The 26,212-nt window shown below is 36.5% G+C and overlaps 2 protein-coding genes across 10 annotated transcripts; both read right to left on the bottom strand.

Annotated features, from left to right (window-relative positions):
- Nucleotides 1-6,355: 6,355 nt before the first annotated feature.
- On the bottom strand, nucleotides 6,356-11,542 carry LOC147538660 (MLO-like protein 4). Of its 6 annotated transcripts, none has more exons than XM_086641595.1 (15): nucleotides 11,022-11,542; nucleotides 10,883-10,940; nucleotides 10,534-10,781; nucleotides 9,941-10,057; nucleotides 9,756-9,816; nucleotides 9,333-9,424; nucleotides 8,676-8,750; nucleotides 8,446-8,531; nucleotides 8,264-8,323; nucleotides 8,127-8,167; nucleotides 7,864-7,994; nucleotides 7,741-7,776; nucleotides 7,345-7,412; nucleotides 6,973-7,033; nucleotides 6,356-6,885 (listed from the first exon to the last, which is right to left on the bottom strand). In XM_086641595.1, the coding sequence occupies exons 1-15, from the start codon at nucleotides 11,148-11,150 to the stop codon at nucleotides 6,526-6,528; spliced, it is 1,623 nt and encodes a 540-aa protein (XP_086497721.1). In that variant the 5' UTR covers nucleotides 11,151-11,542; the 3' UTR covers nucleotides 6,356-6,525. The 6 variants fall into 6 exon arrangements, with proteins under 6 accessions (XP_086497721.1, XP_086497720.1, XP_086497723.1 ...); XM_086641594.1 differs by having other exon boundaries at nucleotides 7,864-8,031; nucleotides 8,274-8,323; XM_086641597.1 differs by having other exon boundaries at nucleotides 7,864-8,031; nucleotides 8,274-8,323; nucleotides 10,534-10,670; nucleotides 11,022-11,329.
- Nucleotides 11,543-12,561: 1,019 nt separating this feature from the next.
- Nucleotides 12,562-16,988, bottom strand: LOC147538659 (uncharacterized). Of its 4 annotated transcripts, none has more exons than XM_086643653.1 (5): nucleotides 15,795-16,988; nucleotides 14,647-15,732; nucleotides 14,377-14,465; nucleotides 13,547-13,660; nucleotides 12,562-12,912 (listed from the first exon to the last, which is right to left on the bottom strand). In XM_086643653.1, the coding sequence occupies exons 2-5, from the start codon at nucleotides 14,834-14,836 to the stop codon at nucleotides 12,727-12,729; spliced, it is 579 nt and encodes a 192-aa protein (XP_086499779.1). In that variant the 5' UTR covers nucleotides 14,837-15,732; nucleotides 15,795-16,988; the 3' UTR covers nucleotides 12,562-12,726. The 4 variants fall into 4 exon arrangements, with proteins under 4 accessions (XP_086499779.1, XP_086499777.1, XP_086499780.1 ...); XM_086643651.1 differs by having other exon boundaries at nucleotides 14,647-14,862; nucleotides 16,520-16,677; XM_086643654.1 differs by having other exon boundaries at nucleotides 14,647-14,862; nucleotides 16,546-16,655.
- Nucleotides 16,989-26,212: the final 9,224 nt, after the last annotated feature.

Genomic DNA, 26,212 nt, shown 5'->3' with positions numbered 1-26,212 from the left:
AATCGTTTGAAACTGATGATCTAAGGGTTAACATTGAAATAAATTAAATTCAGAATTTACTCCAGTCAAACTAGCCATTAGGGAATATTTCTTGGACTATCCTCTTTTGTAGCCAATGCATTAAAGGCAAAAATTAACTTAAAAATTGACCATTAAAAACTGTTGTAGAAAATTCGGATTTGAAACTCCATAGGAAAAATTTCTGTTGAAGAATCAGATTTAGAAGTTCGTAATTGAAGTAAAAATAAACTACTATTGAAAAATTAGATTTAAAAATCTGTAGTTAAAATAGAAATAAACTACTGTTGAAAAATCAGATTTAAAAGTCTGTGTTTCAACTAGAAACTTATTGGTAAACAAAATCCCTCCAAAAGTTTTCCCACTCAATAAGAATTTATTCGATCATTTAAAAATTTAGGATTATTAAATATAACACATGCACCATTGTACTTGTTAGACGTGTATAAGTGTTTGTTTATACTTTTAGGCTTGCATATTATGGACTACACTTGTCAACAAGTTATAGCTCTCACCTTAACATGTTATTTAGAAGCTGGACTCGAGCAGTACTTGAGAATTTGCAAATCCGAGTGACAATTGCATATAGACTGTTCATTCGTTAGGATGCAATCATCACTTTATAATAATGTCGAGCAATCCTCTATAAATGCAACCATCCGTAGGTGTTCGCAGCAGCTCATGACTGTAATCTACATATAAAACCAAGCATGGAACCAATAGAATTTAATAGGATGATGCACTATGTTAAAAACCCAGGAGGTAAGTGCACAAGCATGCGAAGAAAGCTATTACATAACAATCCAAAGGAGGTTTCTGATCAAATTAAAGTATCACTCCGTCATAATCGGAAGCCATCATTCTACAAGACCACACATATATATATATATATATATATATATATATATATATATATATATATATATATATATATATTATATATTATATATATATATTTATATATATCCTGTTGTAACACTTGTATGGGCAAATATTTGCCCAACGAGGTGCCTGTAAAATAAAGGAACAACTATTTCGTAAGGATTAGGGATGTCAACGGGGCGGGTTTGGGACGGTTCATCCCCTTCCCAACTCCGTCCCGTTAGTAAACGGGTTTTACCATTACCGTCCCAATAATTAATCGGGGTGGATATTCAATTACCATAACCGTCCCAATTAATTTTTTTTTAAACCATTACCGTCCCGCCCCGCCCCGTTTAATATAAAACGAGTCGGGTCGGGTCGGGTTCAAAGTATTTTGTTTCACAAAAGTTATTTTAGTTTGAAGTAACATAACAATTGTTAACAAAATTTTGTAAGACTTTGAGTTTTTGCATAAACACTACAACTACTTAAATAATATAAAACATAAAATAATTAAATTGATAATATAAGATTAAAGTTTTAGAAACATAACCATAAATAAAACATATATTTAATATATAACATACTAATCGGTTCGGGGCGGAGTTTACTGTCTAATACCAAACCCGCCCCGAACCCGATTAGTTTTTCTTAACTTCATACCAAACCCGAACCGTTTAATTAACGGGGCGGTAAAACCCGTCCCATTAGGGGCGGATTTAGGAAAAAACCCGCCGGTTCGGACCAAATTGCCACCCCTAGTAAGGATAAAATCCGCGAGGCCCGATCACAAGGCCCGATAATGGCCCAAGTCGATACTCTGACCGTCGAATCCATACCCGCTTGACACTAAACATATCTGATACGTGTCACACAATAGCCACCTGCCAGTGTTAAGCTCTCTTACGACCAGAGAGTTATTGCGCAATCCGTAACCACACTGGTGATAAATATTCCGTATCTACCACTTAAAGATGGAAGTTACCGGCCATTAGCTTATCGCACACGCGGTAACATCCTGGCCATCCCTCGAGAAATTCAAACACTCATCTGATGGTCGATACATCAGATACCTTATCCCTTTATCACCTCCCGCGAGCAAACATTACGAAGTAAATGCTCTGGTTACAAGTTGGTCGTCATCAAGACGAATCTCTCTGACACTATAAAGAGCGAAGGCAACACCCAGATCGATCATGGAATATCCGACAACAATACTCTAGCAGTCTATTCCACCTTCCCTCTAACATATTCTCTGATAAGCATCTCAAAGAGCATCTCATTCTCTCAAAAGTCTCTGATTTATTGTCTTAGAAGTTGGGAGATAAGAGCTTGATAGTTCCTCATCCAACAGTAATTAGCTGGTCGTATCAACACCATCTTCGTGCGATCACCACCTTACCGCGATCATGTAACCCTCGGGTCCGATCCATCTCTCATCCAACAGTAGCGAGTTGGTCGTATCAACACCGTTCTTATACGACCAGCCCCTTGCCACGTGATCCACTTACGACCAGCAACCTACCACAAAACCCACTTACGACCAGCAGGTTATCGTCACAATATCAATTTCATCACCCTCTATATTACAGTAACTACATCACTACCGTGGAGATCTGTTCCGACAACTCTACGAGCCGCGACACCTAAGTACTCCGACGACGGTTACCCTTCTATCGCCCACTTTGACTTTCTTATTTATATTTGACCGAGTATCTGACTTGACCGTCGGAGCCCCCTTAGGCCACCACCATCCCGGTGTCCCGGAGGCTTCACGATTTTTCTCTCTTTTTGTGTGCAGGTTCTTTTCGACACGTAGCAGGTCCCCGCAGCATCCGACCACGACCCGACAAGACTTCTGACTGTCAACCCGTTGACTGTTGGATTTTCCGACCCGTAGATATTTTTACCATCTACAACACTCATGTCAAAACTAAAAAGAATTATAGGCTAGAGTGCCTATAAGATTTACCCGGTCTTTATTTATTTTCTTCAATAAGATAACCAAGAAAAATCAAACCGAAAATCCACTTCACTAATACATTATAAGAGGCCTTTTTAGTGTATAGGGAAACTGTGGACTCTCATAATAGTGTGCTTACCTTGTTACCTTATGAAAATTAAAAATCTATATGTTTAAATATGATAAATAAAAGTCCACATCTAAATTATTTCTCTTTATTATAAGTGTAGGTTAATGTTTACAAAGTGGTTACATTAATATTTCTACCTTCCCATCCCGTAATTATGGTAGATATGTAGTAAGCTTTTCGGTCGAGTTAATCTTTATATCAAAATAAAAACAAAGCTTCATCTGTTATTGGGCTTGCTTTATCATAATTTTAGACTACAAAAATGGGGATAGGGTCGGCCCATGTTTGCTTGACAGTGGGTTTGTACCTTACACCATCACAACTCAAACCAAGATTGTAACAACCAAAGCTATAGTTTTAATTTTGTCAATAATTGTATATGTTTGAACAAGACTAGCCCATTAAACTCCAACGAAGGGGCCTTAGGTATGTTGGGGTCAAAGCATCCGCTTTGGTTGCTTTGAGTTCAGGCAGCCCTTGAATGGAGAAAATCGAAAGGACATTTTAATATGCAGGGTCGTGCGGGTAGGGCGCCCGCACTGGGCCCCCCACTGGTATGGGCCCACAAATTTTTCTTTTCTTGTTATAAGATCCGTCCGATTGTATAGATGATTGTGTTGGTACTCGGGTGGATTCGAAAAGGTGTTTCTCTCTCTACAGAACCTATTAATTGTAGGTAGGGAAGTTTGTTTCTCTCTCCCTATTCTATTGGTGCATCATTGCATGTGGGGAAAACCTACCATAACTCCAATTTCTATTATGCAAAAAGAGAAAAAAAATCTCAGTTCTTTTAACCTCTCCCGTTGTTTCAAGTTATAAAATTATAATTATGTTTGTAAACATATTATTACCACTTATCATTATTATTATTATTATTATTATTATTATTATTATTATTATTATTATGCCGAAATATTAGATTTTTAACTATCTGTATATAAATTACTAGTTTATCTTTTTTAGATTAGAAAAAAGAATTGGGGTTTTATTGTAGCCTATAAGTTTGGCTTTAGTCTTCCTACATACAACATCATTCAAGTTTTGTAACTTTGACAAATAAGTGGAACAGAAAAAAAATATGTATCCTTATTGAAACAATTCTATCAAATTCATCTTATACTGGTATTTTTATTTTTATTATTAAGCGCCATAATTGCATCTATTGTTAAGGTATAAATAATGTAGTTGGACTTTGGGTCATACTTTAGTTGGTTTTTGGACTGGGTTTATTTTTTAATTTTAAACATTTTATGATTGATTTGTTATTTCATTTGTATAGTTTTATCTATGCCACATAAAAACACAAGTGTGAAAATTTGAAGAGGCAAGAAACTTGTTCGTTATTTTCCTTTCAAAATGCACTATTTTTATGTTTTATGGTACAAGAGGGTCCTAACTAAATCTTGGCACTAGGTCCCCGAATTCTCAAGCACGGCCCAGTTATTATGTTCGAAAATAATTATGCTGCCTGATTATTGTAAAACTTAGAACTGAGCGGACTACGGAAAAAAATTTATATATGTGTGAGTCTTTTTCTTCTTCATTCGGCAAAAGAATGGTGTGGTTGATATTCCAAGTGCAGAACATTTTTCTTTAAGAAGTCATTGCTCATGGAATTTGGGTGAAAACGACTTGACCAAATTACCACCCTTAATTACTACTTTGATTTCCTACCTCAATAATAATAGCCTCCAAATACTTCTTACTTTGTATGGGAGTTCTTTAAAGTCAAAAAATGGACGGTGTATACCACTTATAATCAAAACCATTAAATTGTGGCACACTCCCTTTCATTTTCAGTTCTCACCAACATCTTAACTTATTCATTTACTTTTATTTTGCAACTCATTTAGCAACACTAACAAAACCATATGTACATACATATATATATAAAGACTGAGAGTCTCAATCACATGTACATACCTATATATATATATAAAGATGGAGAGTCTCGATCATAGAGATCACATGCGTACTTCTCTAACTAGGCATAAGCAATGTATGATGGGGAAAACTTATATGATCCGTTGGGATTGAATATTTAATGCTCTACACCTTTTCTTTATGAGTTAATGCTTTACTCCTTTTTTTTTTTCTGTTGAAAGAATGCTCTACTCCTTGCTATCAAGAAATAATAAAATTCAAATCTAACCAACTTAGGGACTCCACCTACATGAAGAAAAAAGATACTCACCGTTTAAGTGATGAATGAGAAAGCAAAAGAGAGAAAAGCTAAGTTCATCTCTTCTCTTCCATATTCTCTCCAAAGAAATCAACAATATACAGAAGAAGCTAGAGACGTTCTGCGTGTATACAGTGACAGTACACAGCTGACTAGTTTCATCAGCTGTGTACAGTCGTTAATTCGTTCCCGAAAGTATGTTACAGATGAAGTTGGCTTCAAATCTTCAGGTAAGAAGTAAGTTTTTGCAAGTTGGTTTAAGTGACCTGAGAAAACAGTGAAGTAGGATATTAGTTTCTGATTCTAAGTGGGTTTAAGTGACCTGAGAAAACAGTGAAGTAGTCATGTTTTTAATTTTGTTCATTCGATACACAGAAACAAGGTTGACAATGATGCATTATAGTGTAGATTTTGATTTTCGATTTTGTTTTAAATCAATAAACATATCGATGTTAGTCTTGCTATATCCATACTTTCGAAAGTTCTTCATGGCCCACATTAATTTTACCTTGTTTCTGTGTATGTTTATTGATTTAAAACCAAATCGAAAATCAAAATCCACACTATAATGCATCATTGTCAACCTTGTTTCTGTGTATCGAATGAACACAATTAAAAACATGACTACTTCACTGTTTTCTCAGGTCACTTAAGCCCACTTACAAGGAATTACAAATTCAAATTCATCAGTACTAACACCAAATAGAATCAGAAACTAATATCCTACTTCACTGTTTTCTTAGGTCACTTAAACCAACTTGCAAAAACTTACTTCTTACCTGAAGATTTGAAGCCAACTTCATCTGTACCATACTTTCGGGAACGAATTAACGACTGTACACAGCTGATGAAACCAGTCAGCTGTGTACTGTCAGTGTATACACTCAGAACTTCTCTACCTTCTTCTGTTTTTGGTATTCTCTCTTCATAATAATAATAATTATAACAATAATAATAATAATAACTTTAAAAGAGAGAACTTTCATAATAATAATTATAACAATAATAATAATAACTTTAAAAGAGAGAATGGAGAACTATAAGACAATCAAAGTAAGTATATGGATGAATGAGTTAATATAAAGAAGAGACAAGCCCTCCTACCGTGTGCAAGAGCAGCAAGACCATTACTTTTTAACGCCATTCCTGCTAATCAAATTTTATTTCCACCCACCAAATCAAAATTTAAAAAAAATGATTGCCAAAATTTAGAGTACGATTACCAGATTATCCAGGTACAATAAGTGAGAGCTTGAATGTACTACAAAGAGAAGATTTTTTCCAGTACTATCTGGGAAGTAATGAAATGATTAGCAGGAAGTACAATTGAGAATTACATCCTTTAGCAAAATGAAAATCGAAACATTGCTAAAGTGGAAGAAAAGAATATTCATCTTTTCTACTTTTATCATCTACATCAGAGGATTCAGAACTGTCACACGTAAGACCAGAACTATGTGAAACCTCTGGATCATCTGGAGATATTTCACAATTTTCACCTTCTGTGAGAATGACTGGTTTGATTGAGCTAGTAAGAATGCTACTCGAGGGATGACCATTCCTTCTGTCTATCTCGTCCTTCGTGGACTCGGTAGAAGCACAAGATGTTTCAGTCGAAAGGATCGCTTTCTCCTGATTTTGTTTCAAATTTTTCGCTCTATTTTGCCACTCTTTCAGTGATTCTCGTATATTTTCAGAAACAACTGATTTCTTAAACTTCGATCCCATCTAAATGGAGTAAAACCAGTGACAATAAGGAGATAATTCATGCATTTAGTACATAGAAATCAAGTTAAAAAAGGATAAAGTTCAAACCTGAGTAACGATAACGTATAGTGGGAACGTGATGAAACTACACCAGAATTGGAATGTAATCCTACAAAACCAACAATCAATAAGAATATCAAATTTATAGTCTTACCGACGTTCTTTCGGCTTCTTCTATATATTATGGGTATGACTTACATAACTCAAAAATCAAGCTCGAGAACAGAAAAAATTAAACCCCAGCACTAACAGTATCAACATTGTCCCCACTTTTACAACTTAGGCCCAAACCCACTGGGTAAAAGGTTTTGTCCCCCAAGCGATGTTGGATATTACAAGAAACTCAGAAATTTCTAGATTCCTACCGGTTCATCACAAAAACTTCTAGAAACGAGCATTGGGGCATTATATAGAAGTTACCCAGATATCAAGCGTATAACAAGAAACAGCCGATTCTCCATGAAGCAAGAAGGGCCTCTTATTTCCCACTGAACCAAAAAAAAAAGGAGTAAGTCAGCATGTTGCAGATTATCTTGTGCAAACATTACTTGTAAACAACCCAAACAACCAATTTTGATCCACTGATTTTGGTGTGTGGTGGTACCCAAGGGCCAAACCACAAATCTTGATTGAGGGAAGGTTATGTAGGCTACTCTAATGGACAGACTGACCCCGGTAACCAATATACACATGTTTGGCCTCTCAACAGGACTACAGGAACCATTAGTAGGCAAGCCTAGGCCTAGCTTACTTGTGGCTCTGCCTATGGTGGTACCCATTTTATGAAATATTGTATTAATATCAGCAAATTCTTACCAAGGACCAAATAAATGTCGCCATTTCAAATGCATTCTGCAAAATAAGAAGCCCATGAAAAGATAAGAACTTTGTTAAGAGGAAGTTTCAAATTATTCGAAGAACGATTTTGCTTCCACTCACCTGAAATGAGATAAGTTGTATTAGCCATAACAAGAGTTTGGGTTTTCCAAACCAAAAAAGTTCGTCTCTTAGGTTAAACTGATTTCCACTGCATGGGTTTGAGTCTTCCACTTCAAGAGCCAGTTTTACCACTATATGGTGCAGTTTTGTACCAACCAGAAGGATTAACTTTTATAATAATGGCAAAGGGACAAAGAAACTGATCAGAGGAATAAATTACAACATTCATAGACCTGAGAAAGCTTAAGCAAGGTTAGACTTACAATAGCTGGAGTAAATGAAAGCCAAAAGTAGGCGTAGGTCCCTGAAATACGGGGAAATAAAATGCCTTAGAAGAACCGACCAGCGTATCTATCAAATCAGGAGAGAGAGAGAGAGAGAGAGAGGAGGACAAGCTTACAGGAAGTTACCATGGGAATTTATAAAAATGCAAAATATGGCATACACCCAAAGCGGCACACTGGCGAAAGAAATAGTTATTAAGTAATGTACTTAGCTCGTCTGTCAAAGTTTGGGATCATTTTATTTTACCAAATAGCAAAAGATTTATGTGGTAGGCGAAGAGTGAAAATAGAGTGGTACCTTATGCCTACAATATCACGGAATTCATCATCTAGGCTCCTAAGCATGTAATTATGGAAATCATATGACGGATGAAGTTCGTGATTCTACAACAATTTAAAGTTGAAAGAGAATTAATAAGAATAAGAATAATGAATCTAACATAATAAAGAAAATACTAAAGAAGATGTCATTCATGCTGAAAGAGGATTGCTTTAACAAGTTATACTATAATGGATACGAAGTCTTACTGTAAGAAAGCCCAAGCGAAGTGCCATATAGTCGGCTCTATTGATGGAACTCCAAAATTGCCGGCTGAAGCAAAGCTGCACAAAGTTCTTTAAGTTGAATTATTCTGGCCACACCAACCATACAAAGTGAACAAGAGAAAATATAATGAAGTAGTATGTGCTCCGAGAGCCTGATTCATGAAATTGATATAAAGTCTGGTATACAGTTAAACATACGAACATATTATTCAGCTTGTGGAGATCCAACTCAAATCCATTAGGCAATGAGCAAAGAGGCCCTAGATGTTGTTTTGTTGGTCACGAAACGTTCCTCTGTCTACGAATGATGTCCTTTGGACCAGAGTCCCTAACATGTGTCCTTCTGTTGGCTGGTGTTACAGACGTAGAGCATGTGTGACATTGTTTCTATCACGTGCAGCTCTAACTCTGATACCACACTAAGTTTTTTTCGGACTCACAACCATTTGGAATTGAGTGGAACGGTCTTAGAAATTATATTGTTGGTCAAGAGATTTCCCTTTGTCTATGTGGGACTATCCTCACACATTATTAAATAAGTACGGGTGATGGAAAACCAACAAAGATAGTGATGTAATAGACCAAATAAAGACATAATAAACCTAATAATGGGATAGGAATTTGAACATATAAAGGTACCAGCCAAACGAGAACGCGGTCTTTGCTCCACGGATGGGACGTATGGTGGAAAACGAAAGTTGAAAGACGCTTAAAGCTCTTCTTTCCAGTGCCTGAAAATCGGTAATATGAATATAGAAATTATATAGGAAAGTAACATCAGGGTGAGCATGTTAAGATAACCGATCAAATAAATAAAGAAATTCATACAAGAAACCTTGATACTCTGCCCGAAAATTTTGGCTGGAGTCCGGCCGAAATCTGAGATGGGCGGGCCTGATTTCACGGTTTCAACGAAGTATCTTTTTCTCTAAGCCACCGGGTGAAATCAGACCGTCCACCTCAGATTCCAGCCCACTTTTTCGGGCAGAGAGACATTTTTGTAGATTTTAACTTTGGTCTCAACTATCAAGCAAATGTATACAATACAAGGAAGATTTTCACCTTTCAATCCCTCATTAGCCATTGACAATGCTTGACTTTCCCATGTTTTCCAACTATGTATCTGCAACAAATAGAAAAACTTACTGTATATGTCAATAAAAAAGAACAACCTAAACCAGAGAACCACATCAGGAAAAAAAACCTTATACTCTAAGCTTTGGAAAATCAAAAGATTCCAAACTCACCTTGATCATGGCCAAAACGATAGTGACAAAGTTGTAAGTAACATGAATTACACCAAGAACAAACAACAATCGGTGAAGTTGCTCAAGACTTTCATATGAAGCGAAGGGTTCGTGGCCCTGCATAATTATAGATTCTGATGAAACATGATTACATGTTAATTTCCTCGAATGTTGTCGACAGTTTTGCATCAAATCAAGATTTTCTCTTCGACAAATAAACAGGCCTCCGCCTCAATTGAATTAAAACTCCAAATCGAACTCAACCAAGGTTGATGTTTTGTTCAAACAACATTGAACCATGAGAAAAAAGTATAACTGGGGATGAACAACTTTATAAAAGGCAACTGTACTACAATAGTAAGAGGAATTGTCATGAACCATGCTACTCCCTTCGGGTGGTGAAGATAGGGACCCGATTGTTAGAAACTCGGCAATCCCATATTGAACACTTCCTCAGATTATTGAATGATCAATGCCACTTTCACACACACACACACACACACACACACACACACACACACACCTTATTTACATCTATATATAGAGATTAAAACCCAGATAAAGAAGATTAGGAATGGTGGGTTAGTTATTACCTCAGGACAGAGCTCATGAGTAGATAAATGGGTTTCCTGCACATTCTCTACTTTCATGAAAACTGAGTGATTCAAAGATTGAAAATTTGATATTTGCAATAATTTATGGGGCCTTAGTGTTGTTTCATATGCTTCAACTGTACATGGGAAGAATCTGCTACTAAGAGATGAAGATTTTACACAAATCTTTGATATCCAAATTGTCCAATGACACATTAACAGAGATAGAAGCCCAAATAGCATGAGCTCTGATACCAACAAAATCCAAAATAATCAAAAACATATGTTGGAAATTTCACATAAAATTTCATAATAGAAAAAACCCATTTTAGATTACTCATAATTTTACCTTCTTTGATCTTTTCCAGAGCAGAAAGAAGAGCTTTCCTCCTAGATGAAGCAAACCACTGCTCAAAACAAAAAGATTGAAAATCAAATAACAACACCAAACCCATAAAATAAAAGAATATGAATGTTGATTTACTTACAGTTTTAATCTGTTCTAAAGATCTATTAACAATGGTGCCAATAATAACCATGCCAGTAATTACAGTTGCTACTGCCCATGTTGGGGTTTCAAACAATGACTTTCCTTCTGAATGATTTTCTTCATCCATTTATGAAAATTCCACAAAAATTGCTACTAAATGTGATGATATATTTAGGTAGAAACCCTAAAGTGGTGATCAATCTGGTTGTGGGTATTTGAATTGAAGAGCAGCCATTAATGGTGGGGTAGAGTCGATCAGATTTTGTTGTGTTGGGTTGTAGAAATGAACGTACCAGTTAAAGACGTGCAGGTGATTGTTGGGATGGTAATGGACACCTCATTTGAAAAACTATAAAAGAAAGAATTGGCCTTCTGGAACGTGTTAATATCTTTTTATTCTGTCGTTTGTTGAACCTAATTCCCTCATTCATGGTGTTTGAAGAATGTTAAAATGTTAGAATGCTCCCACAATCAACAAGTGAATTCTTAAGTTGCATAGCATTATGATGTTTTTCTATTGACATTTGGCTCCAAGACCCATTGCGTTATATCACATAAATTAAATAAGCAATACAACCAATCTTAGGCCATACAAGTTAAATTAAATCATTCTACGCTCCTATCTTTAATTTATTCATCTCTCAATTACATGAGATAAATCACGGGAGAAACATTTTTCGCTAAATTTGATCATATTACTTCAAATTTTAGAGGGTGTGTCTAACCACTAAACGAAAGATTTGAGAATTTTTTGAAATACTTTTATGCGGATATATATTTTGGTGAAATTATGAAACGTCACTTGTTTTGAGAAGAAATAGAAGGAGAGTTACGGGGAGTTGCTAGCCACTCTGTGGGAATGTTGAGAAAAGAAGAAGTGAGGAACCCTAGAAAAAAATTGAAATTCCCCCTAAAAGGAACGTGTTTTTGCCCTCATATTTTTCACCAAAATTGAGTTGTTTTTCCTTCAAGAGCAAGTTACTTTACTTTCAAGTCAAAAGCATTCAGATTTTGATCATGATGTGGTTTTTTCCTTTATAGAAGAATGGATAATTGAGCTTTTTTCCCGAACACAATTGCATTCAAATTTTGTAAGTGTGCATAGGGTCGGTCCGTGTCGATGTGGATATCTTGTCATACCCACCTAGAGAGACGAGTGGGAAGTGGCGAGGGGTGTCATCTGTACGGGTATGTAAACTCTAATATTTATCAAATTTTGTAAGTGTGCATAGGGTCGGTCCGTGTCTATGTGGATATCTTGTCATACCCACCTAGAGAGACGAGTGGGAAGTGGCGAGGGGTGTCATCTGTACGGGTATGTAAACTCTAATATTTATCTACCTTAGATTACGCTTTGAAAATACACTATACAAAATTGAGTAGTTGTGTAGTAGTTGAGGGGTTGTATCTTTGCTCATGCAGTTATAGGATTAAATTTCATTTTTTAGAGCTCTATGGTGTTGGCGGACTATAAAGATGATGTTCTCACCTTTGATCCAAGCTGAAAGGTAAAAAACACAATAAAGAAAAGAAAGATCATGTAAATAAAGCAGAATATAACATTAAATTGTAGTACATATAACTCTCAAAATTTTATAATTTATAGTAATTTACGAAACCGAGCTGAAACCAAACAAACGGGTGCATGTTACCATAGAGATGGATAAAAAGTCTTCAACGATTCAACGACGAGATTCAATCTATCACCGTCGGTTTCCCTTATTTTTTCTTGATGGTACCACAGTCCATCCATCATCCGCTTTTGCAGGCGCTTGCTCTACCGGAGGAACTTGATTGTTTATAGAAACATCTTTCTGCTCATCCATTACCATGTCGGATGCATCGTTACCATCATCTGAGCTCTCATCAGTTTCATCTTCATTTACCAACTGGCACATAACAATATAAAACTCAGATTCTAATTAAATTGACAAGTATATGAAATCATCTCAAGTGGGCGAGGACCTTAGAGTCTAGGCATAACAGCTAGACCTAGTATATCTTTTCATCGAGTCACGGACTAAGGTGGTAATTTTCTGTTTCTCTCATTGTCTGAACTGAATCTTCTGATTCAAATGGACCCATAATCAGACATTCTGACGAGTCAGACATCATGAGTCCGATAGAAACAAACATCTAGAATCACACTCGAGTCTATTTGCCCCTCAAGTTAGATTTTAGATCTGATTTGGTGAAAATCAAAAACCTCAAGTCTTTGGATAAACCTTCAGAGTCCAAAACAAACAGCCGATAATCAGTAGTCGTCACCTAGAACACAATCATACTATTCTCTCTCCGTAACGTTCATTCTGCAACATATGACGGTACTTGCCTCCCAAATTCGTAAAATTGACTTACATTATTCAGCACAAGTTCATCAAATACGTACTTTGGACTCTAATTCGATTTTGTAACTAACAACTAAAGTTCAATGATAGAGGATTTTTGCAACCATGAAACCTTGTGTAAAGAGAAAAAGAATAGAATTCCAACAATATATGACACATGAGGATAATTAAGTACCTGTCCGCTTCGAGCAACTGCTTCTGCCCCAGTCTTTGATGCCCTTAATCTTATTACTGTCTCATAAGTTTGTAGAAGACACTCTTCATACATAGTCGTCAAATCAGCAGCTATCTGATTGAAACAACAAAAAAAACAAAAACACATTAAAAAATCAACATCTAGGTCTTTCAAATTCTTCAAACAGTTACCTTTACAGTGAATGTGAGCCTAATTATCCCTCCCTATATTGCACCAAGCTACCAACCAAAAGGTGTCCAAGGAAAATGATTCATAACATATCAAAGTTCAAAACATAACTTCCAAAACTATACACTTAACAAGATTATGTCATGACCCAGGATATAATGCATTCTAATCTTAAGCTCCCACTATAGATAATATATATTCTGCTGAAGCAAACAAGGGGCTCCCTCTAAAACTTCTTTAATTAAAACCCTAGTTCGTCGAGCTTCATTTTCAAAGGAAGAAAGAGTTATCTAGGGCTTGAGACCTCAGCCAGACTCGCCCAAGTTCAGCGAGTAAATTGTTGAACCCCTGGCTCCGGGAGTTCGATTTACTCTGAATTAAGAGGTACAAACGAATAACACAACCTTTCCAAAGGCTAATACTTGTAAAACATGATTTATTGACAGTTCAAAACAATCCAAACATTAAGGCCTTAAGGGGTTAGAGTTTAGAGTAGGTTCAAAAAAAGAGAAATGCATATCAATTTTGAAGCTGAACTGCTAAATCCCTACTCTATGATTCTATCAAGTAATATTCGCGGCAAATGGTAGTTAAAAAAATTTCAAGTAAGTTAATCCAATAGCATACAATCATATGCATACCTCTTCTTCACTGCCATCATCAAGCTCTACATTAAACAAGATTCTCATGTTTTCAAACAGCAAATCCTCCAAATCATCAATATAAAAATCTGCCAATCAATCACACCCACGACCCGAAATTGTATGATCAATAAAGAGTATTTGTTTGCCCTAAAAGGATGCATAATAATCTTCAAGTAAGCAATTACAAGAAAACCCTTGAACTGAAAACCCCTAATTGTTCTGCCTATACAAAAAAAAAGGCTGACAGGGAGAGTGAGATCTTAATACCTTTACTTTGGAAAAACCAAGAGAAGATATCAGAAGCTAATTGGTGAGATTTCTGAAGAGAATTCCGACCACCCCATTCATTTTGAATTGCCATCTGAAGAGACGCCCATCTGGAAAGAACTAGGGCTATACCTTCGGCAAAGATAGCCTTTGATTCTTCTGTAAATTGAGCAGGGGATGGAGGCTCCATGAGTGTATATGTAAGAAGTAAGAACCCTTCAATTGAGAGAAGGAAGAGAACGGTTAGGGTTAGAGTTCAAAAGGAGGAGAAATTCAATAATCACTACAACAATCGAGGATGATTCTGAAATCAGGCCTGACTGTTTGATTTAATAACTACATGAATTATACTCTCACACTATTAAAAAGGAACTGAATTTCAGTCTTATAGTTATTGATTATGACGAAATTTCAGTATCAAGAACCAAAACTATAATTTCTAACAAGTCCTATGGTCTCACACTATTAAAAAGAACAAGAAAATTTCAGTCGTATAGTAACTGGTAATGAGTAGATTTCAGTGGTAGGAACCAAAATTATAAATTCTAACAAGTCACAAAACCCAAACACAAATTGTAACAAATACCCTAGAACAGATTGTAACAAATACCCTAGATTTAAAAAATCACAAAGTAGAAATATTTGTAGAAATACCCGAGAATTCAAAACTCTATTCGGTTTCCGTATCACTATTGAAGACAGATACCCTAGATTTGGAATACATGATTCCGAAATCAGAGGCATTGTAGAACAATTAAATGGAGTCATAAGAAACATTAGTGAGAGTCTAAGAAGATTATGGAATACAAGAACTGTCCCTGGAAATAATAAGAATCATAGAAATCACACTTAAAATCAGAATTCATTCATTTAAATAACAAGTTACATTGGTTTTAAGAAGAGCCCAATTTACTACTACTATCATAGAGGGAGGGTATTGCATTATAGATCAACAAGTATGGAAGAAAAGAAAAGAGCCAAATGAAATTAGAAAGAGGGAAAAAGAAACTACCATTCATCAACAGGCAGGTACAAAAAAGGTATGTAGTTAGTTACATTAAATGAAGCAGCCCCTCAGGTACTAAACTAATGAAACATTCAGACAATAGTTCATTTTACAAATCAGATATAGTTCCGATTTCCGAAACTAATGAAACATTCAGACAATAGTTCATCTTACAAAGCAGATATAGTTCCGATTTCCGAAACTAATGAAACTTTCAGACAATAGTTCATCTTATGACCAAGTGTTTCTACTTGCTCTGAATCACAGAAAACAATGTTCCACATTCATAAGAAATTCCAGAAATGAACAAGTATATACAACTTCCCCCACATTGGGCCTAAAATTTGACCTCCTCTTGTTTCTTTAAGAACTCAAATAGTGATTTGAGAACAAACAGCATTAGCAAAATAAACCAACTTACGATGACTTTAATTTTGGCCAGGTTGCTCTAATTCGTGATAATTTATTTTTGCGGTTCGAAGTAGTCTATTAGAAGTCTAGGTTGGTTGCCCTCTTTGTTGTGTACTACGTGCCATACAAACTCATTAGAAAACCACATTGAAGGCATATATGGTCATGGCTAAATGTATCAACAATTAACTCTAAACAATTCACCATATTACCATCAACATCTAAGTTCAAAATATATCAGAAAATTATAATTAACCAAAACATATAAGGAAATTAATTTGTCTAGGGTTTCAGGGGTTTTATTGAATTAGGGAAAATGGGCCTTTGTTTAGCTTCAATTTGAATCTTCAAATAATTTTGAAACCCAAAATCCAGAAGCCCCTTTTCATATTAAGCAAGTTATTCAAATATTTTGCTTCAAATCTTTAACCAAAATTCAAGAAGATGATGACTTACCTAAGAAGAACAATCCAGGAAATCACCTGATAAAGATCGTCTAGGGCAAATCTCTGGAGAGAGAGATAGAGTTAACGAGAGAGATAGAGTTAATGAGAGAAGAAGAAGATCGTATAGTGAGAGTTTAGGGCTTTCTTTAGTTGAGTCTAGAAAGAAAGAAAAAGGGTTAACTTGACACAGACCCCATTTATTTAGTGATATTAGGACTTCACCCCCGAAATCAAAAGTGTTCTGGCGTTAACCCTCAATTCCCCTTTTTCCGTCATTTTCACGTAAAATGGTTCGCGTGTGAAACACACGCCTGATTCGTGGAGAAACTACCCCCCGTATAATCCTCCATCTAATCTAACGGTGACCATTTCATCTCGTGATCAACGATGACCATTGCACGCCTGATTTGCTAACATGGTCATTGTGGATTGAAGGGGACCTTGATTCAAGAGGAAGAACACAGTTGTTTCTTGACCACGATCCACCACTCAACTCAACCCCAGTTGGACAGGGTATAAAAACATTGAAGAAGAGGAAAGTTGATCATTTTATGAAGAAAAGTAGGTTTGGAAAGTTGATAACTTTTGAAAGATGTGTTAGGTCCATCTAACAGGAACTATGTTAAGGCTTGTTAGGTTTATGTAACATGCACTTTTAGAACTATAAAAGTTGGTTATGTTTTGAATGTTAGTTTTTTTTTTGTTGTTGCTACAAATATGTCTTCACTTTAACTTTTAACTTTATTGAATGTTAACTTCAAAGTTTCACATTGTTAGACTTGTTACAAATCTCTTCAAGGGTAGTGGTGATCACAATTTGAGTTTGGGAAGGATTACTCTGCTTCTCTCCTATTTCCTTATTCATTGGGCAATCTTTCTTCCAGTGATTTGGATCTCCACAACCATAGCAACCCACTACTCGATGTTGTTTCACACGTTGAGTTTGATATTCAAGCATGGCTTCATCTAGCCACTGAAAACATTCACATTTGAGGTATTGGCACCTCAAATACTTTCTTCCGGGGTTTCTTGAAGTACTCGACACCATCACTTTTAGAATGTCATCGGAATTTCTCTTCGTACATGTCGAGTAAAGAAAGAGACAATTTAAAGCTACATGAGTCTTCATCTCACAAATTTGACACAAGACTTCCTGAAAACGAAAATAACTCATAACTTTTGAGATAACACCCCACTGTAAATATATTAATTAGGGAAGGACCCCCAACCAAAAATTGAAGAGAACAGAGTATACCTCAGTTGATGAACTAGACTTAGCTCCTCCTCCCATCGTTTTGGCAACAATGAACTCACTTCCTTGATTCAACCCTCCCAAAACCTCATCATCAATTGATTGAAGCTCTTGCTTTTTATAGAGCTTTAGGATTCCTACCGTTGAGCTTAAGCGGACGGACGCGGGCATAAGTCCTTAACAGGTAATCCGACCGAGTCCTCCCGCTTATATAGTCCGCTCGACCGAACCCGTCCATACCCGTCCGTTTATCCTACCTGTTATACCCGCCCTGCCTATATGCTTGATTTTTTAAGCCTTTAGATTGGTAGGGTTAGCTACAATCGTTAGATTTCAAGAGTAAAAATATAGAACCCGATAAATTACTTTTCTAAATCTTGTTTTCGCCTCTCTACTTCTCTAGTCTCTTTCTCCTCCAAAATCTTAATATCTCGTCAGTAAACCAAGAATCCACAATGCACCGATCGTAACCCATGAGAAGAAGAATATAACCGATCGTGGTCCATGAGAAATCTCAATGATTATCTTTTAATTTGGCATTCATTTACTTTTTCGAATTGTAAAATGGGAGTTTTAGAAATTTGTATTTTGTTACTAAACCGTTTTAATTTTGAATAAAAATTTCTTTATTTGTTCATTAGTGACCGGTGCCCGCTTGACCGGTCCGCCCGGTTTGTCCGGATGTCCGAATGGGCACTTAGGACTTGTGCCCGTTCCGCCCGGACCGATTGAGTAAGTGTCCGTTTCCCGCTCGTCCGGATCGAATCCCACCCCTAGCCTAGGGTAGGGCTGTTTGGGAATTCAAGAACGAAAAGTTAAAATTGACAATTTTGTGGCATCCAAAAAGATGGGTGGGTTTTTTAGGAGAGGGAGAGAGTCTTGCCTGACGTCAGCAGGTGATCTCCTCCCCCCTCATTTTTCCCCAAAACGAAACCCTCAACCGCCTGAAAAACCTTCTCAATCCATCAACCTTCAACCACCAAATCAATCATGCAACCACTGATTCCCACAATCTCAACCTCATAAAGCCCAGAACAATCCAAATTAGAGCTTTAATCACTCATTAGAGACTTCAAACATCCCAAAAGACAACAACGAAAGACAACAACAAAAGACAGGTACTGAGGCTACCACCAGAGCAGATCATCAAATGTCAGAACGTGAGTAGGAGTAGATCTAGAAAACAGGGAAGTATCTCAAACTTTACGCTTAATCATAATTACTTTTTGCTCAAAATACTCATTGATGAACATGTGTCTTAACTAAATCCGACTTTAAAGGGCTGATCTACCCACCAAACCCTTGCATGCGCCTCCACCCCCATAGTTATTTACTTCAGGCTTTCCTGTACTGGTGAAAACTTTTGATCTCGAACAAGTGGCCTACTGGTCTCTCCTCGTTTCATCTCCCCTAGGAGTCTATATTTTGTTCATGATGTCTTGCTAGGTGTGTAGTCTGTTTTGCATGTGTTTAGTTCCGAGGCATAATCATGACCGTAACTCTTCTCATTCCATATTTTATATGTTGGGGCTTGCTTTTGAGTGGCTATCTCTTGCCCTCTCCTCTTCCATCTACTCTATTAATGTCGACCTCCTCTTCTGACAAAGAAATCCATTCTCTCTCCAACCATATGACAATTCAGCTAAACCTCTCAGATTAGGGAAACCCTGACCATTTCCTACCCGAAACCTTCTAGGAACAAGGAGCTTTTAGAAATAGATTCAGGCTTTGTAGCCAGACTTTGTTGCTCATACGACTTTGGTATAGGTTTCATCAGGAAGCATCTCTTTGCTCAATCCCGTTTCTTCAGAGAATGCAACATAGTGTCAGCCCCTTATGGTCCTAATCACTTTCTTATCAAGCCAAGAAATCTGATAGTACTTAATGAGATTAATCAAGGCAAACCCTGGATATCTGAGGGATGTTGGTAGTTATGCATCAAGCCGATCTTCCTATCTAAGAGAAGATCCCCGAGCTGTTGTATGAACCCATGTGGTGCAGCCTATCAGGTCTCCCATCATCCATCCAGAACATGCATTATCTTGATATTATTTTCTCTTGTATGGGGTGTATCTTACAAATTCAACCTAGGAACTTCAGTATGGTTACCAATTCTTATATTCGAATACAGTTTATGTATGATGTTCGGACTCCCTTGTTAGCCACTCTTAATTCTATCTTTACAGATCGTGGAAGACCTGTAAACTTCAATTATCTCAAGTATCTTAAGGCAATTTGCCACATCTTTCGGATGATTGAACATTCCTCAGTCCCTTGTATCAAATCTCAGGTTCCTCAAGAAGTTACTCCAACAGAGATCAACCCCAGCCACAATACTCCCGACCTAACAGGGCTCTCTCTATTTTTCAGTCCTCACCCACTCCTAGCAACTCTACTCCTCCTCATTTTTTAAGTTTTTCGACCAAAACTTGGAAAACTTGAAGGAGGAAGAAGGTTCGGCAATGACGAAAGTAAAAAGAAGGAGGTCAAATGAGTAAGTTATATCTCATTTACCTAATATCAGTTGTTTAATTTTGATCACATTTCATTACAATAATTTTTTATTAAAAAAATAATTTACAGAGTACCTTTGTCCACTGACATGGTTAATTTGATGAAAGCTGCATCGCTTAATTGCTTGGTTATGAACGATTTCGTAATTCCTACTCTACAAAGGATAATGGATAAGGGAGAACCGGTTAATCCTTACAAAGCAATGCTCAGTTATAAGGATAAAGGCTGGTTGCTTTTTATATTTTCCGTGAAACCCTAATTTCTTCTAGGGTTGCTTAAATCTATTAGCAAGACCCTTACGTTTCCAGAGGGCATTTACGTGCTTAACAAAATTCTCCACATCTGTTTTTCTCTCTGATGTCTGGCTGCCTTTCAAGGGTCGGCATAGTTTAAAGTAAATCTGAACATCATTCGTCGTAGTTTTTCAAACTATTGTTAGATTGAGCATGTGGAAGTAGAGAAGAATCTCCTCTTCGACTAGTTGGAAGAAAGCGCGTTTAACATTCTGAAACAGAATTTCAACCCATTTATCCGGCTTGGATGTTGAAAAACGGAACCCATTTTAATGGGTTGTTAATGTACCACCAAGGTTGCCCTCATTCCCTCCAAAGGTTGGTCGGATACAAAGACTTAATAGTGTAATTGCTGCGTCTTCTTGAGTGACGAGAGACTCTATCGCAGTATCCGACTTCTTTGTAGCAGTCTCTTTGATTCCCTCTTTCGCAAATTCTGTTGGAAATGCGTACATAACCTTTTCTATGTCTTTCGAGCAACTTTCAGTTACAACTTTCTGACCTTCTGTTGTTAGGACAACTGTATCAGAAACCCATAGAGTGATTGGTATTGGTAAATCTTTAGTGAATGCTTCCACATCACTGAATCTGAATGTCACATAGAAAATCATTTTTTACTTCGAGAGCGGTCTCGTTAGTGGCATCCAAAATAATCTCTGAGGCATAGTCTGGACCTAAAATTCCTTTTCCAGCATTTGACAACAACTCTTGGAGGAACTCCGGACAATATTTTTCCACAACTTTTAGCGATGCTTTATAAGCATTGTTTGCCTTTTTTCCTCGCTTCAAAGCCCGGATATTGACCTGTTGAGCTTTAAGATAATGGTGTATGACATATACTGCATATCGTGAGGATCAATGAAGAAGCTTGTCGTAAGCTACGCATTGTAAGTTTTGTATTCACACTGAATTGAACATACTATACAATCTCTCGACGAATAACTTAAATTTTAGTCGTTACTCGAATCATCTACTGTCGCAATAGAGAGGGCAGAGTGTGAAACCGGTTCTCCCTTATCCATTATCCTTTGTAGAGTAGGATTTACAAAATCGTTCATAACCAAGCAATTAAGCGATGCAACTTTCATCAAATTAACCATCTCAGTAGACAAAGATACTCTGTAAATTACATTTTTTTTAATCAAAAATTGATAGTAATGAAATGTGATCAAAATCGAACAACTGATATTAGATAAATGAGATATAACTTACTCATTGGACCTCATTCTTCTTACTTTCGCCATTGCCGAACCTTCTTCCTCGTTCAAGTTTCCCAAGTTTAGGTCGAAAAACTAAAAAAATAACAAAACTAAAAAAAACTAAGTCGTTTTGTTCGTGGGCCTTTCTTCGTGAGGCCATTAATCAAATCTAACGGCCTGAGTGGGCCTCCTTCCGCTATAAAATTGTTTGTTTATTTTCTTAATGGGACTTCTTTCTTTCTCTAAATGACTAAATCCTGATAGGATACCTATTTTGATCGGAATTTGAATATTCATATAGTTATCATTGTTGCATATCTACCAAGTTTCGTTCGTGCGCCCTATCACTATAGTGACGATATAGACCCGTTTGTTCGTTTTTTTATGAGTAAATGGTAATGGAGCTTTCTTTAATTATAATCTAATGATATGGAGACCCTAAACTAAATATGTAAGATTCCATATCTCATGAATATCCAAATTCCTAAAAGACCGAACGGGTCTATATCGTCAAAAAAGTGATAGGATGCACGAACGAAACTTGGTAGATATCCAACAAAAAAAAGCCCCATCAAGATTTATTCATTTAAAGAAAGAAAAAAAGAACGGGTCTATAGCGTCACAAAAGTGATAGGACACACGAACAAAACTTGGTAGATGTGCAACAGTGATAACTGTTTGAATATTCAAATTCCGGTCAAAATAGGTATCATATCAGGATTTAGTCATTTAGAGAAAGAAAGAAGTCCCATTAAGAAAATAAACAAACTATTTTATAGCGGAAGGAGTCCCAATAAGGCCGTTAGATTTGATTAGTGGACCCACGAAGGGAGGCCCACGAACAAAACAATTAAGTTTTTTAGGTTTTGTTATTTTTTAAGTTTTCGACCAAAACTTGGGAAACTTGAAGGAGGAAGAAGGTTCGGCAATGGCGAAAGTAAGAAGAAGGAGGTCCAATGAGTAAGTTATATCTCATTTACCTAATAGCAGTTGTTTAATTTTGATCACATTTCATTACTATCAATTTTTGATTAAAAAATGTAATTCACAAAGTACCTTTGTCCACTGAGATATTTAATTTGATGAAAGTTGCATCGTTTAATTGCTTGGTTATGAACGATTTCGTAATTGCTACTCTACAAAAGATAATGGAAAGGCTCCCGGTTAATATTTACAAAGCAATCCTCAGTTATAAGAATTAAGGCTGGTTGCTTTTTAAATTTCCCATGAAACCCTAATTTTCTCTAGGGTTGCTCAAATCTATTAGCAAGACCCTTATGTTTCCAGAGGGCATTTACGGATAGCGACCTATTGAGCTTTAAAATAATAGTGTATGCCATATACTGCCTATCGTGAAGATCAATGAAGAAGCTTGTCGTAAGATACGCGTTGTAAATTTCGTATCACACTGAATTGAACATACTATACAATCTCCCAACGAATAACTTAAATTTTGGTCGTTACTCGAATCACCCACTATCGCATTAGAGAGGGCAGAGTGTGAAACCGGTTCCTCCTTATCCATTATCCTTTTAGAGTAGGAATTACAAAATCGTTCATAACCAAGCAATTAAGCGATGCAACTTTCACCAAATTAACCATCTCAGTGGACAAAGGTATTCTGTAAATTACATTTTTTAATAAAAAATTGATAGTAATGAAATGTGATCAATATCGAACAACTGATATTAGGTAAATGAGATATAACTTACTCATTGGACGTCATTCTTATTACTTTCGCCATTGCCGAACCTTATTCCTCATTCAAGTTTCCCAAGTTTTGGTCGAAAAACTTATAAAATAACAAAACCTAAAAAACTAAGTCGTTTTGTTCGTGGGTCTCCCTTCGTGGGCCCACTAATCAAACCTAACGGCGTGAGTGGGCCTCCTTCCGCTATAAAATTGTTTGTTTATTTTCTTAATGGGGTTTCATTCTTTCTCTAAATGACTAAATCCTGATAGGATACCTATTTTGACCGGAATTTTGATATTCATATAGTTATCACTGTTGTATATCTACCAAGTTTCGTTCAAGTTTCATTCGTCACTTTTGTGACGATATAGACCCGTTCGTTATTTCTTTCTCTAAATGACTAAATCCCGATGGAGCTTTCTTTAATTATAATCTAATGATATAGAGACCCTAAACTAAATATGTATGATTCCATATCTCATGAATATCCAAATTCCTAAACAACCGAACGGGTCTATATCGTCAAAAAAGTGATAGGATGCACGAACGAAACTTGGTAGATGTCCAACAAAAGAAAAAGCCCAATAAAGATTTAGTCATTTAGAGGAAAAAAAACGAACGGGTCTATATCGATCGTCACAAAAGTGATAGGATGCACGATCGAAACTTGGTAGATATGCAACAGTGATAACTATATGAATATTAAAATTCTGGTCAAAATTGGTATCCTATAAGGATTTAGTCATTTAGAGAAAGAAAGAAAGGCCATTAAGAAAATAAACAAACTATTTCATAGCGGAAGGAGTCTCACTCAGGCCGTTTAATTTGATAAGTGGCCCCACGAAGGGAAGCCCACGAACAAAACAATTTAGTTTTTTAGATTTTGTTATTTTTTAAGTTTTTCGACCAAAACTTGGGAAACTTGAAGGATGAAGAAGGTTCTGCAATGGCGAAAGTAAGAAGAAGGAGGTCCAATGAGTAAGTTATATCTCATTTACCTAATATCAATTGTTCGATTTTGATCACATTTCATTACTATCAATTTTTGATTTGTAATTCACAGAGTGCCTTTGTCCACTCAGATGGTTAATTTGATGAAAGTTGCATCGCATAATTGCTTTGTTATGAACGATTTCGTAATTCCTACTCTATAAAGGATAATGGAAAGGCTCCCGGTTAATCTTTACAAAGTAATCCTCAGTTGTACGGATAAAGGCTGGTCGCTTTTTATATTTCCCGTGAAATCCTAATTTCCTCTGGGGCTGCTCAAAGCTATTAGCAAGACCCTTACGTTTCTAGAGGGCATTTACTTGCCTAACGAAATTCTCCACATCTGTTTTTCTCCCTAATGTCTTGCTGGTTTTAAAGGATCGACGTAGTTTAAAGTAAAACTGAACATCATTCGTCGTTGTTTTTCCAACTATTGTTGGATTGCGCATGTAGAAGTGGAGAAGAATCTCCTCCTCGCCAAGCTGGAAGAAAGGCGTTTAACATTCTAAAACAGAATTTCAACCCATTTATCCGGCTTGGATGTTGAAAAGCGGAACCCATTTAAATGGGTTTTTAATGTACCACCTAGGTTGCCCTCCTTCCCTCCAAAGGTTGGTCGGATACAAAGACTTATTAGTGTAATTGTTACGTCTTCTTGAGTGACGAGAGACTCTATCGCAGTTTCCGACTTTTTTGTAGCAGTCTCTTTGATTCCCTCTTTCGCAAATTCTGTTGGAAATGCGTATGTAACCTTTTCAATGTCTTTCGAGCACTTTCAGTTACAATTTTCCGACCTTCTTTTGTCAGGACAACTATATCAGAAACCCATAGAGTGATTGCTATTGGTAAATCTTTGGTGAATGCTTCCACATCACTGAATTCGAATGTCACATAGAAAATCATTCCTGCTTTGAGAACGGTCTCGTTAGTGGCATCCAAAATAATCTCTTAGGCATAGGCTGGACCTAAAATTCCTTTCCAGCATTTGACAGCAACTCTTAGAGGAAATGCGGACAATATTTTTCCACAACTTTTAGCGATGCTTTATAAGCATCGTTTCCCTTTTTCCTCGCTTTAAAGCTCGGATAACGACCCGTTGACCTTTAAGATAATGATGTATGCCATATACTGCATGTCGTGAGGATCAATGAAAAAGCTTGTCGTAAGATACGCGTTGTAAGTTTCGTATTCACACTGAATTGAACATACTATACAATCTCCCGACGAATAACTTAAATTTTGGTCGTTACTTGAATCATCAAGTGTCGCATTAGAGAGGGCAGAGCGTGAAACCGGTTTCCCTTTATCCATTATCCTTTGTAGAGTAGCAATTAAGAAATCGTTCATAACCAAACAATTAAGCGATGCAACTATCATCAAATTAACCATCTCAGTGGACAAAGGTACTCTGTGAATTGCATTTCTTAATAAAAAATTGATAGTAATAAAATGTGATCAAAATCGAACAACTAATATTAGGTAAATGAGATATAACTTACTCATTGGACCACATTCTTCTTACTTTCGCCATTGCCGAACCTTCTTCCTCCTTCAAGTTTCCTAAGTTTTGGTCGAAAAACTTACAAAATAACAAAACCTAAAAAACTGAGTCGTTTTGTTTGTGGGCCTCCCTTCGTGGGTCCACTAATCAAATCTAACGGCATGAGTGGGCCTCCTTCCGCTATAAAATAGTTTGTTTATTTTCTTAATGGGGGTATCTTTCTTTCTCTAAAGGACTAAATCCTGATAGGATACTTATTTT

The sequence above is a fragment of the Eschscholzia californica genome, unplaced genomic scaffold, assembly GCF_041429995.1.
Source record: "Eschscholzia californica isolate CP2 unplaced genomic scaffold, dmEscCali1.0.p SCAF_5, whole genome shotgun sequence".
Lineage (NCBI taxonomy): Eukaryota > Viridiplantae > Streptophyta > Magnoliopsida > Ranunculales > Papaveraceae > Eschscholzia > Eschscholzia californica.
Note: the sequence above shows the minus strand (reverse complement) of the source record. Positions and strands in the feature narration are given on the sequence as shown.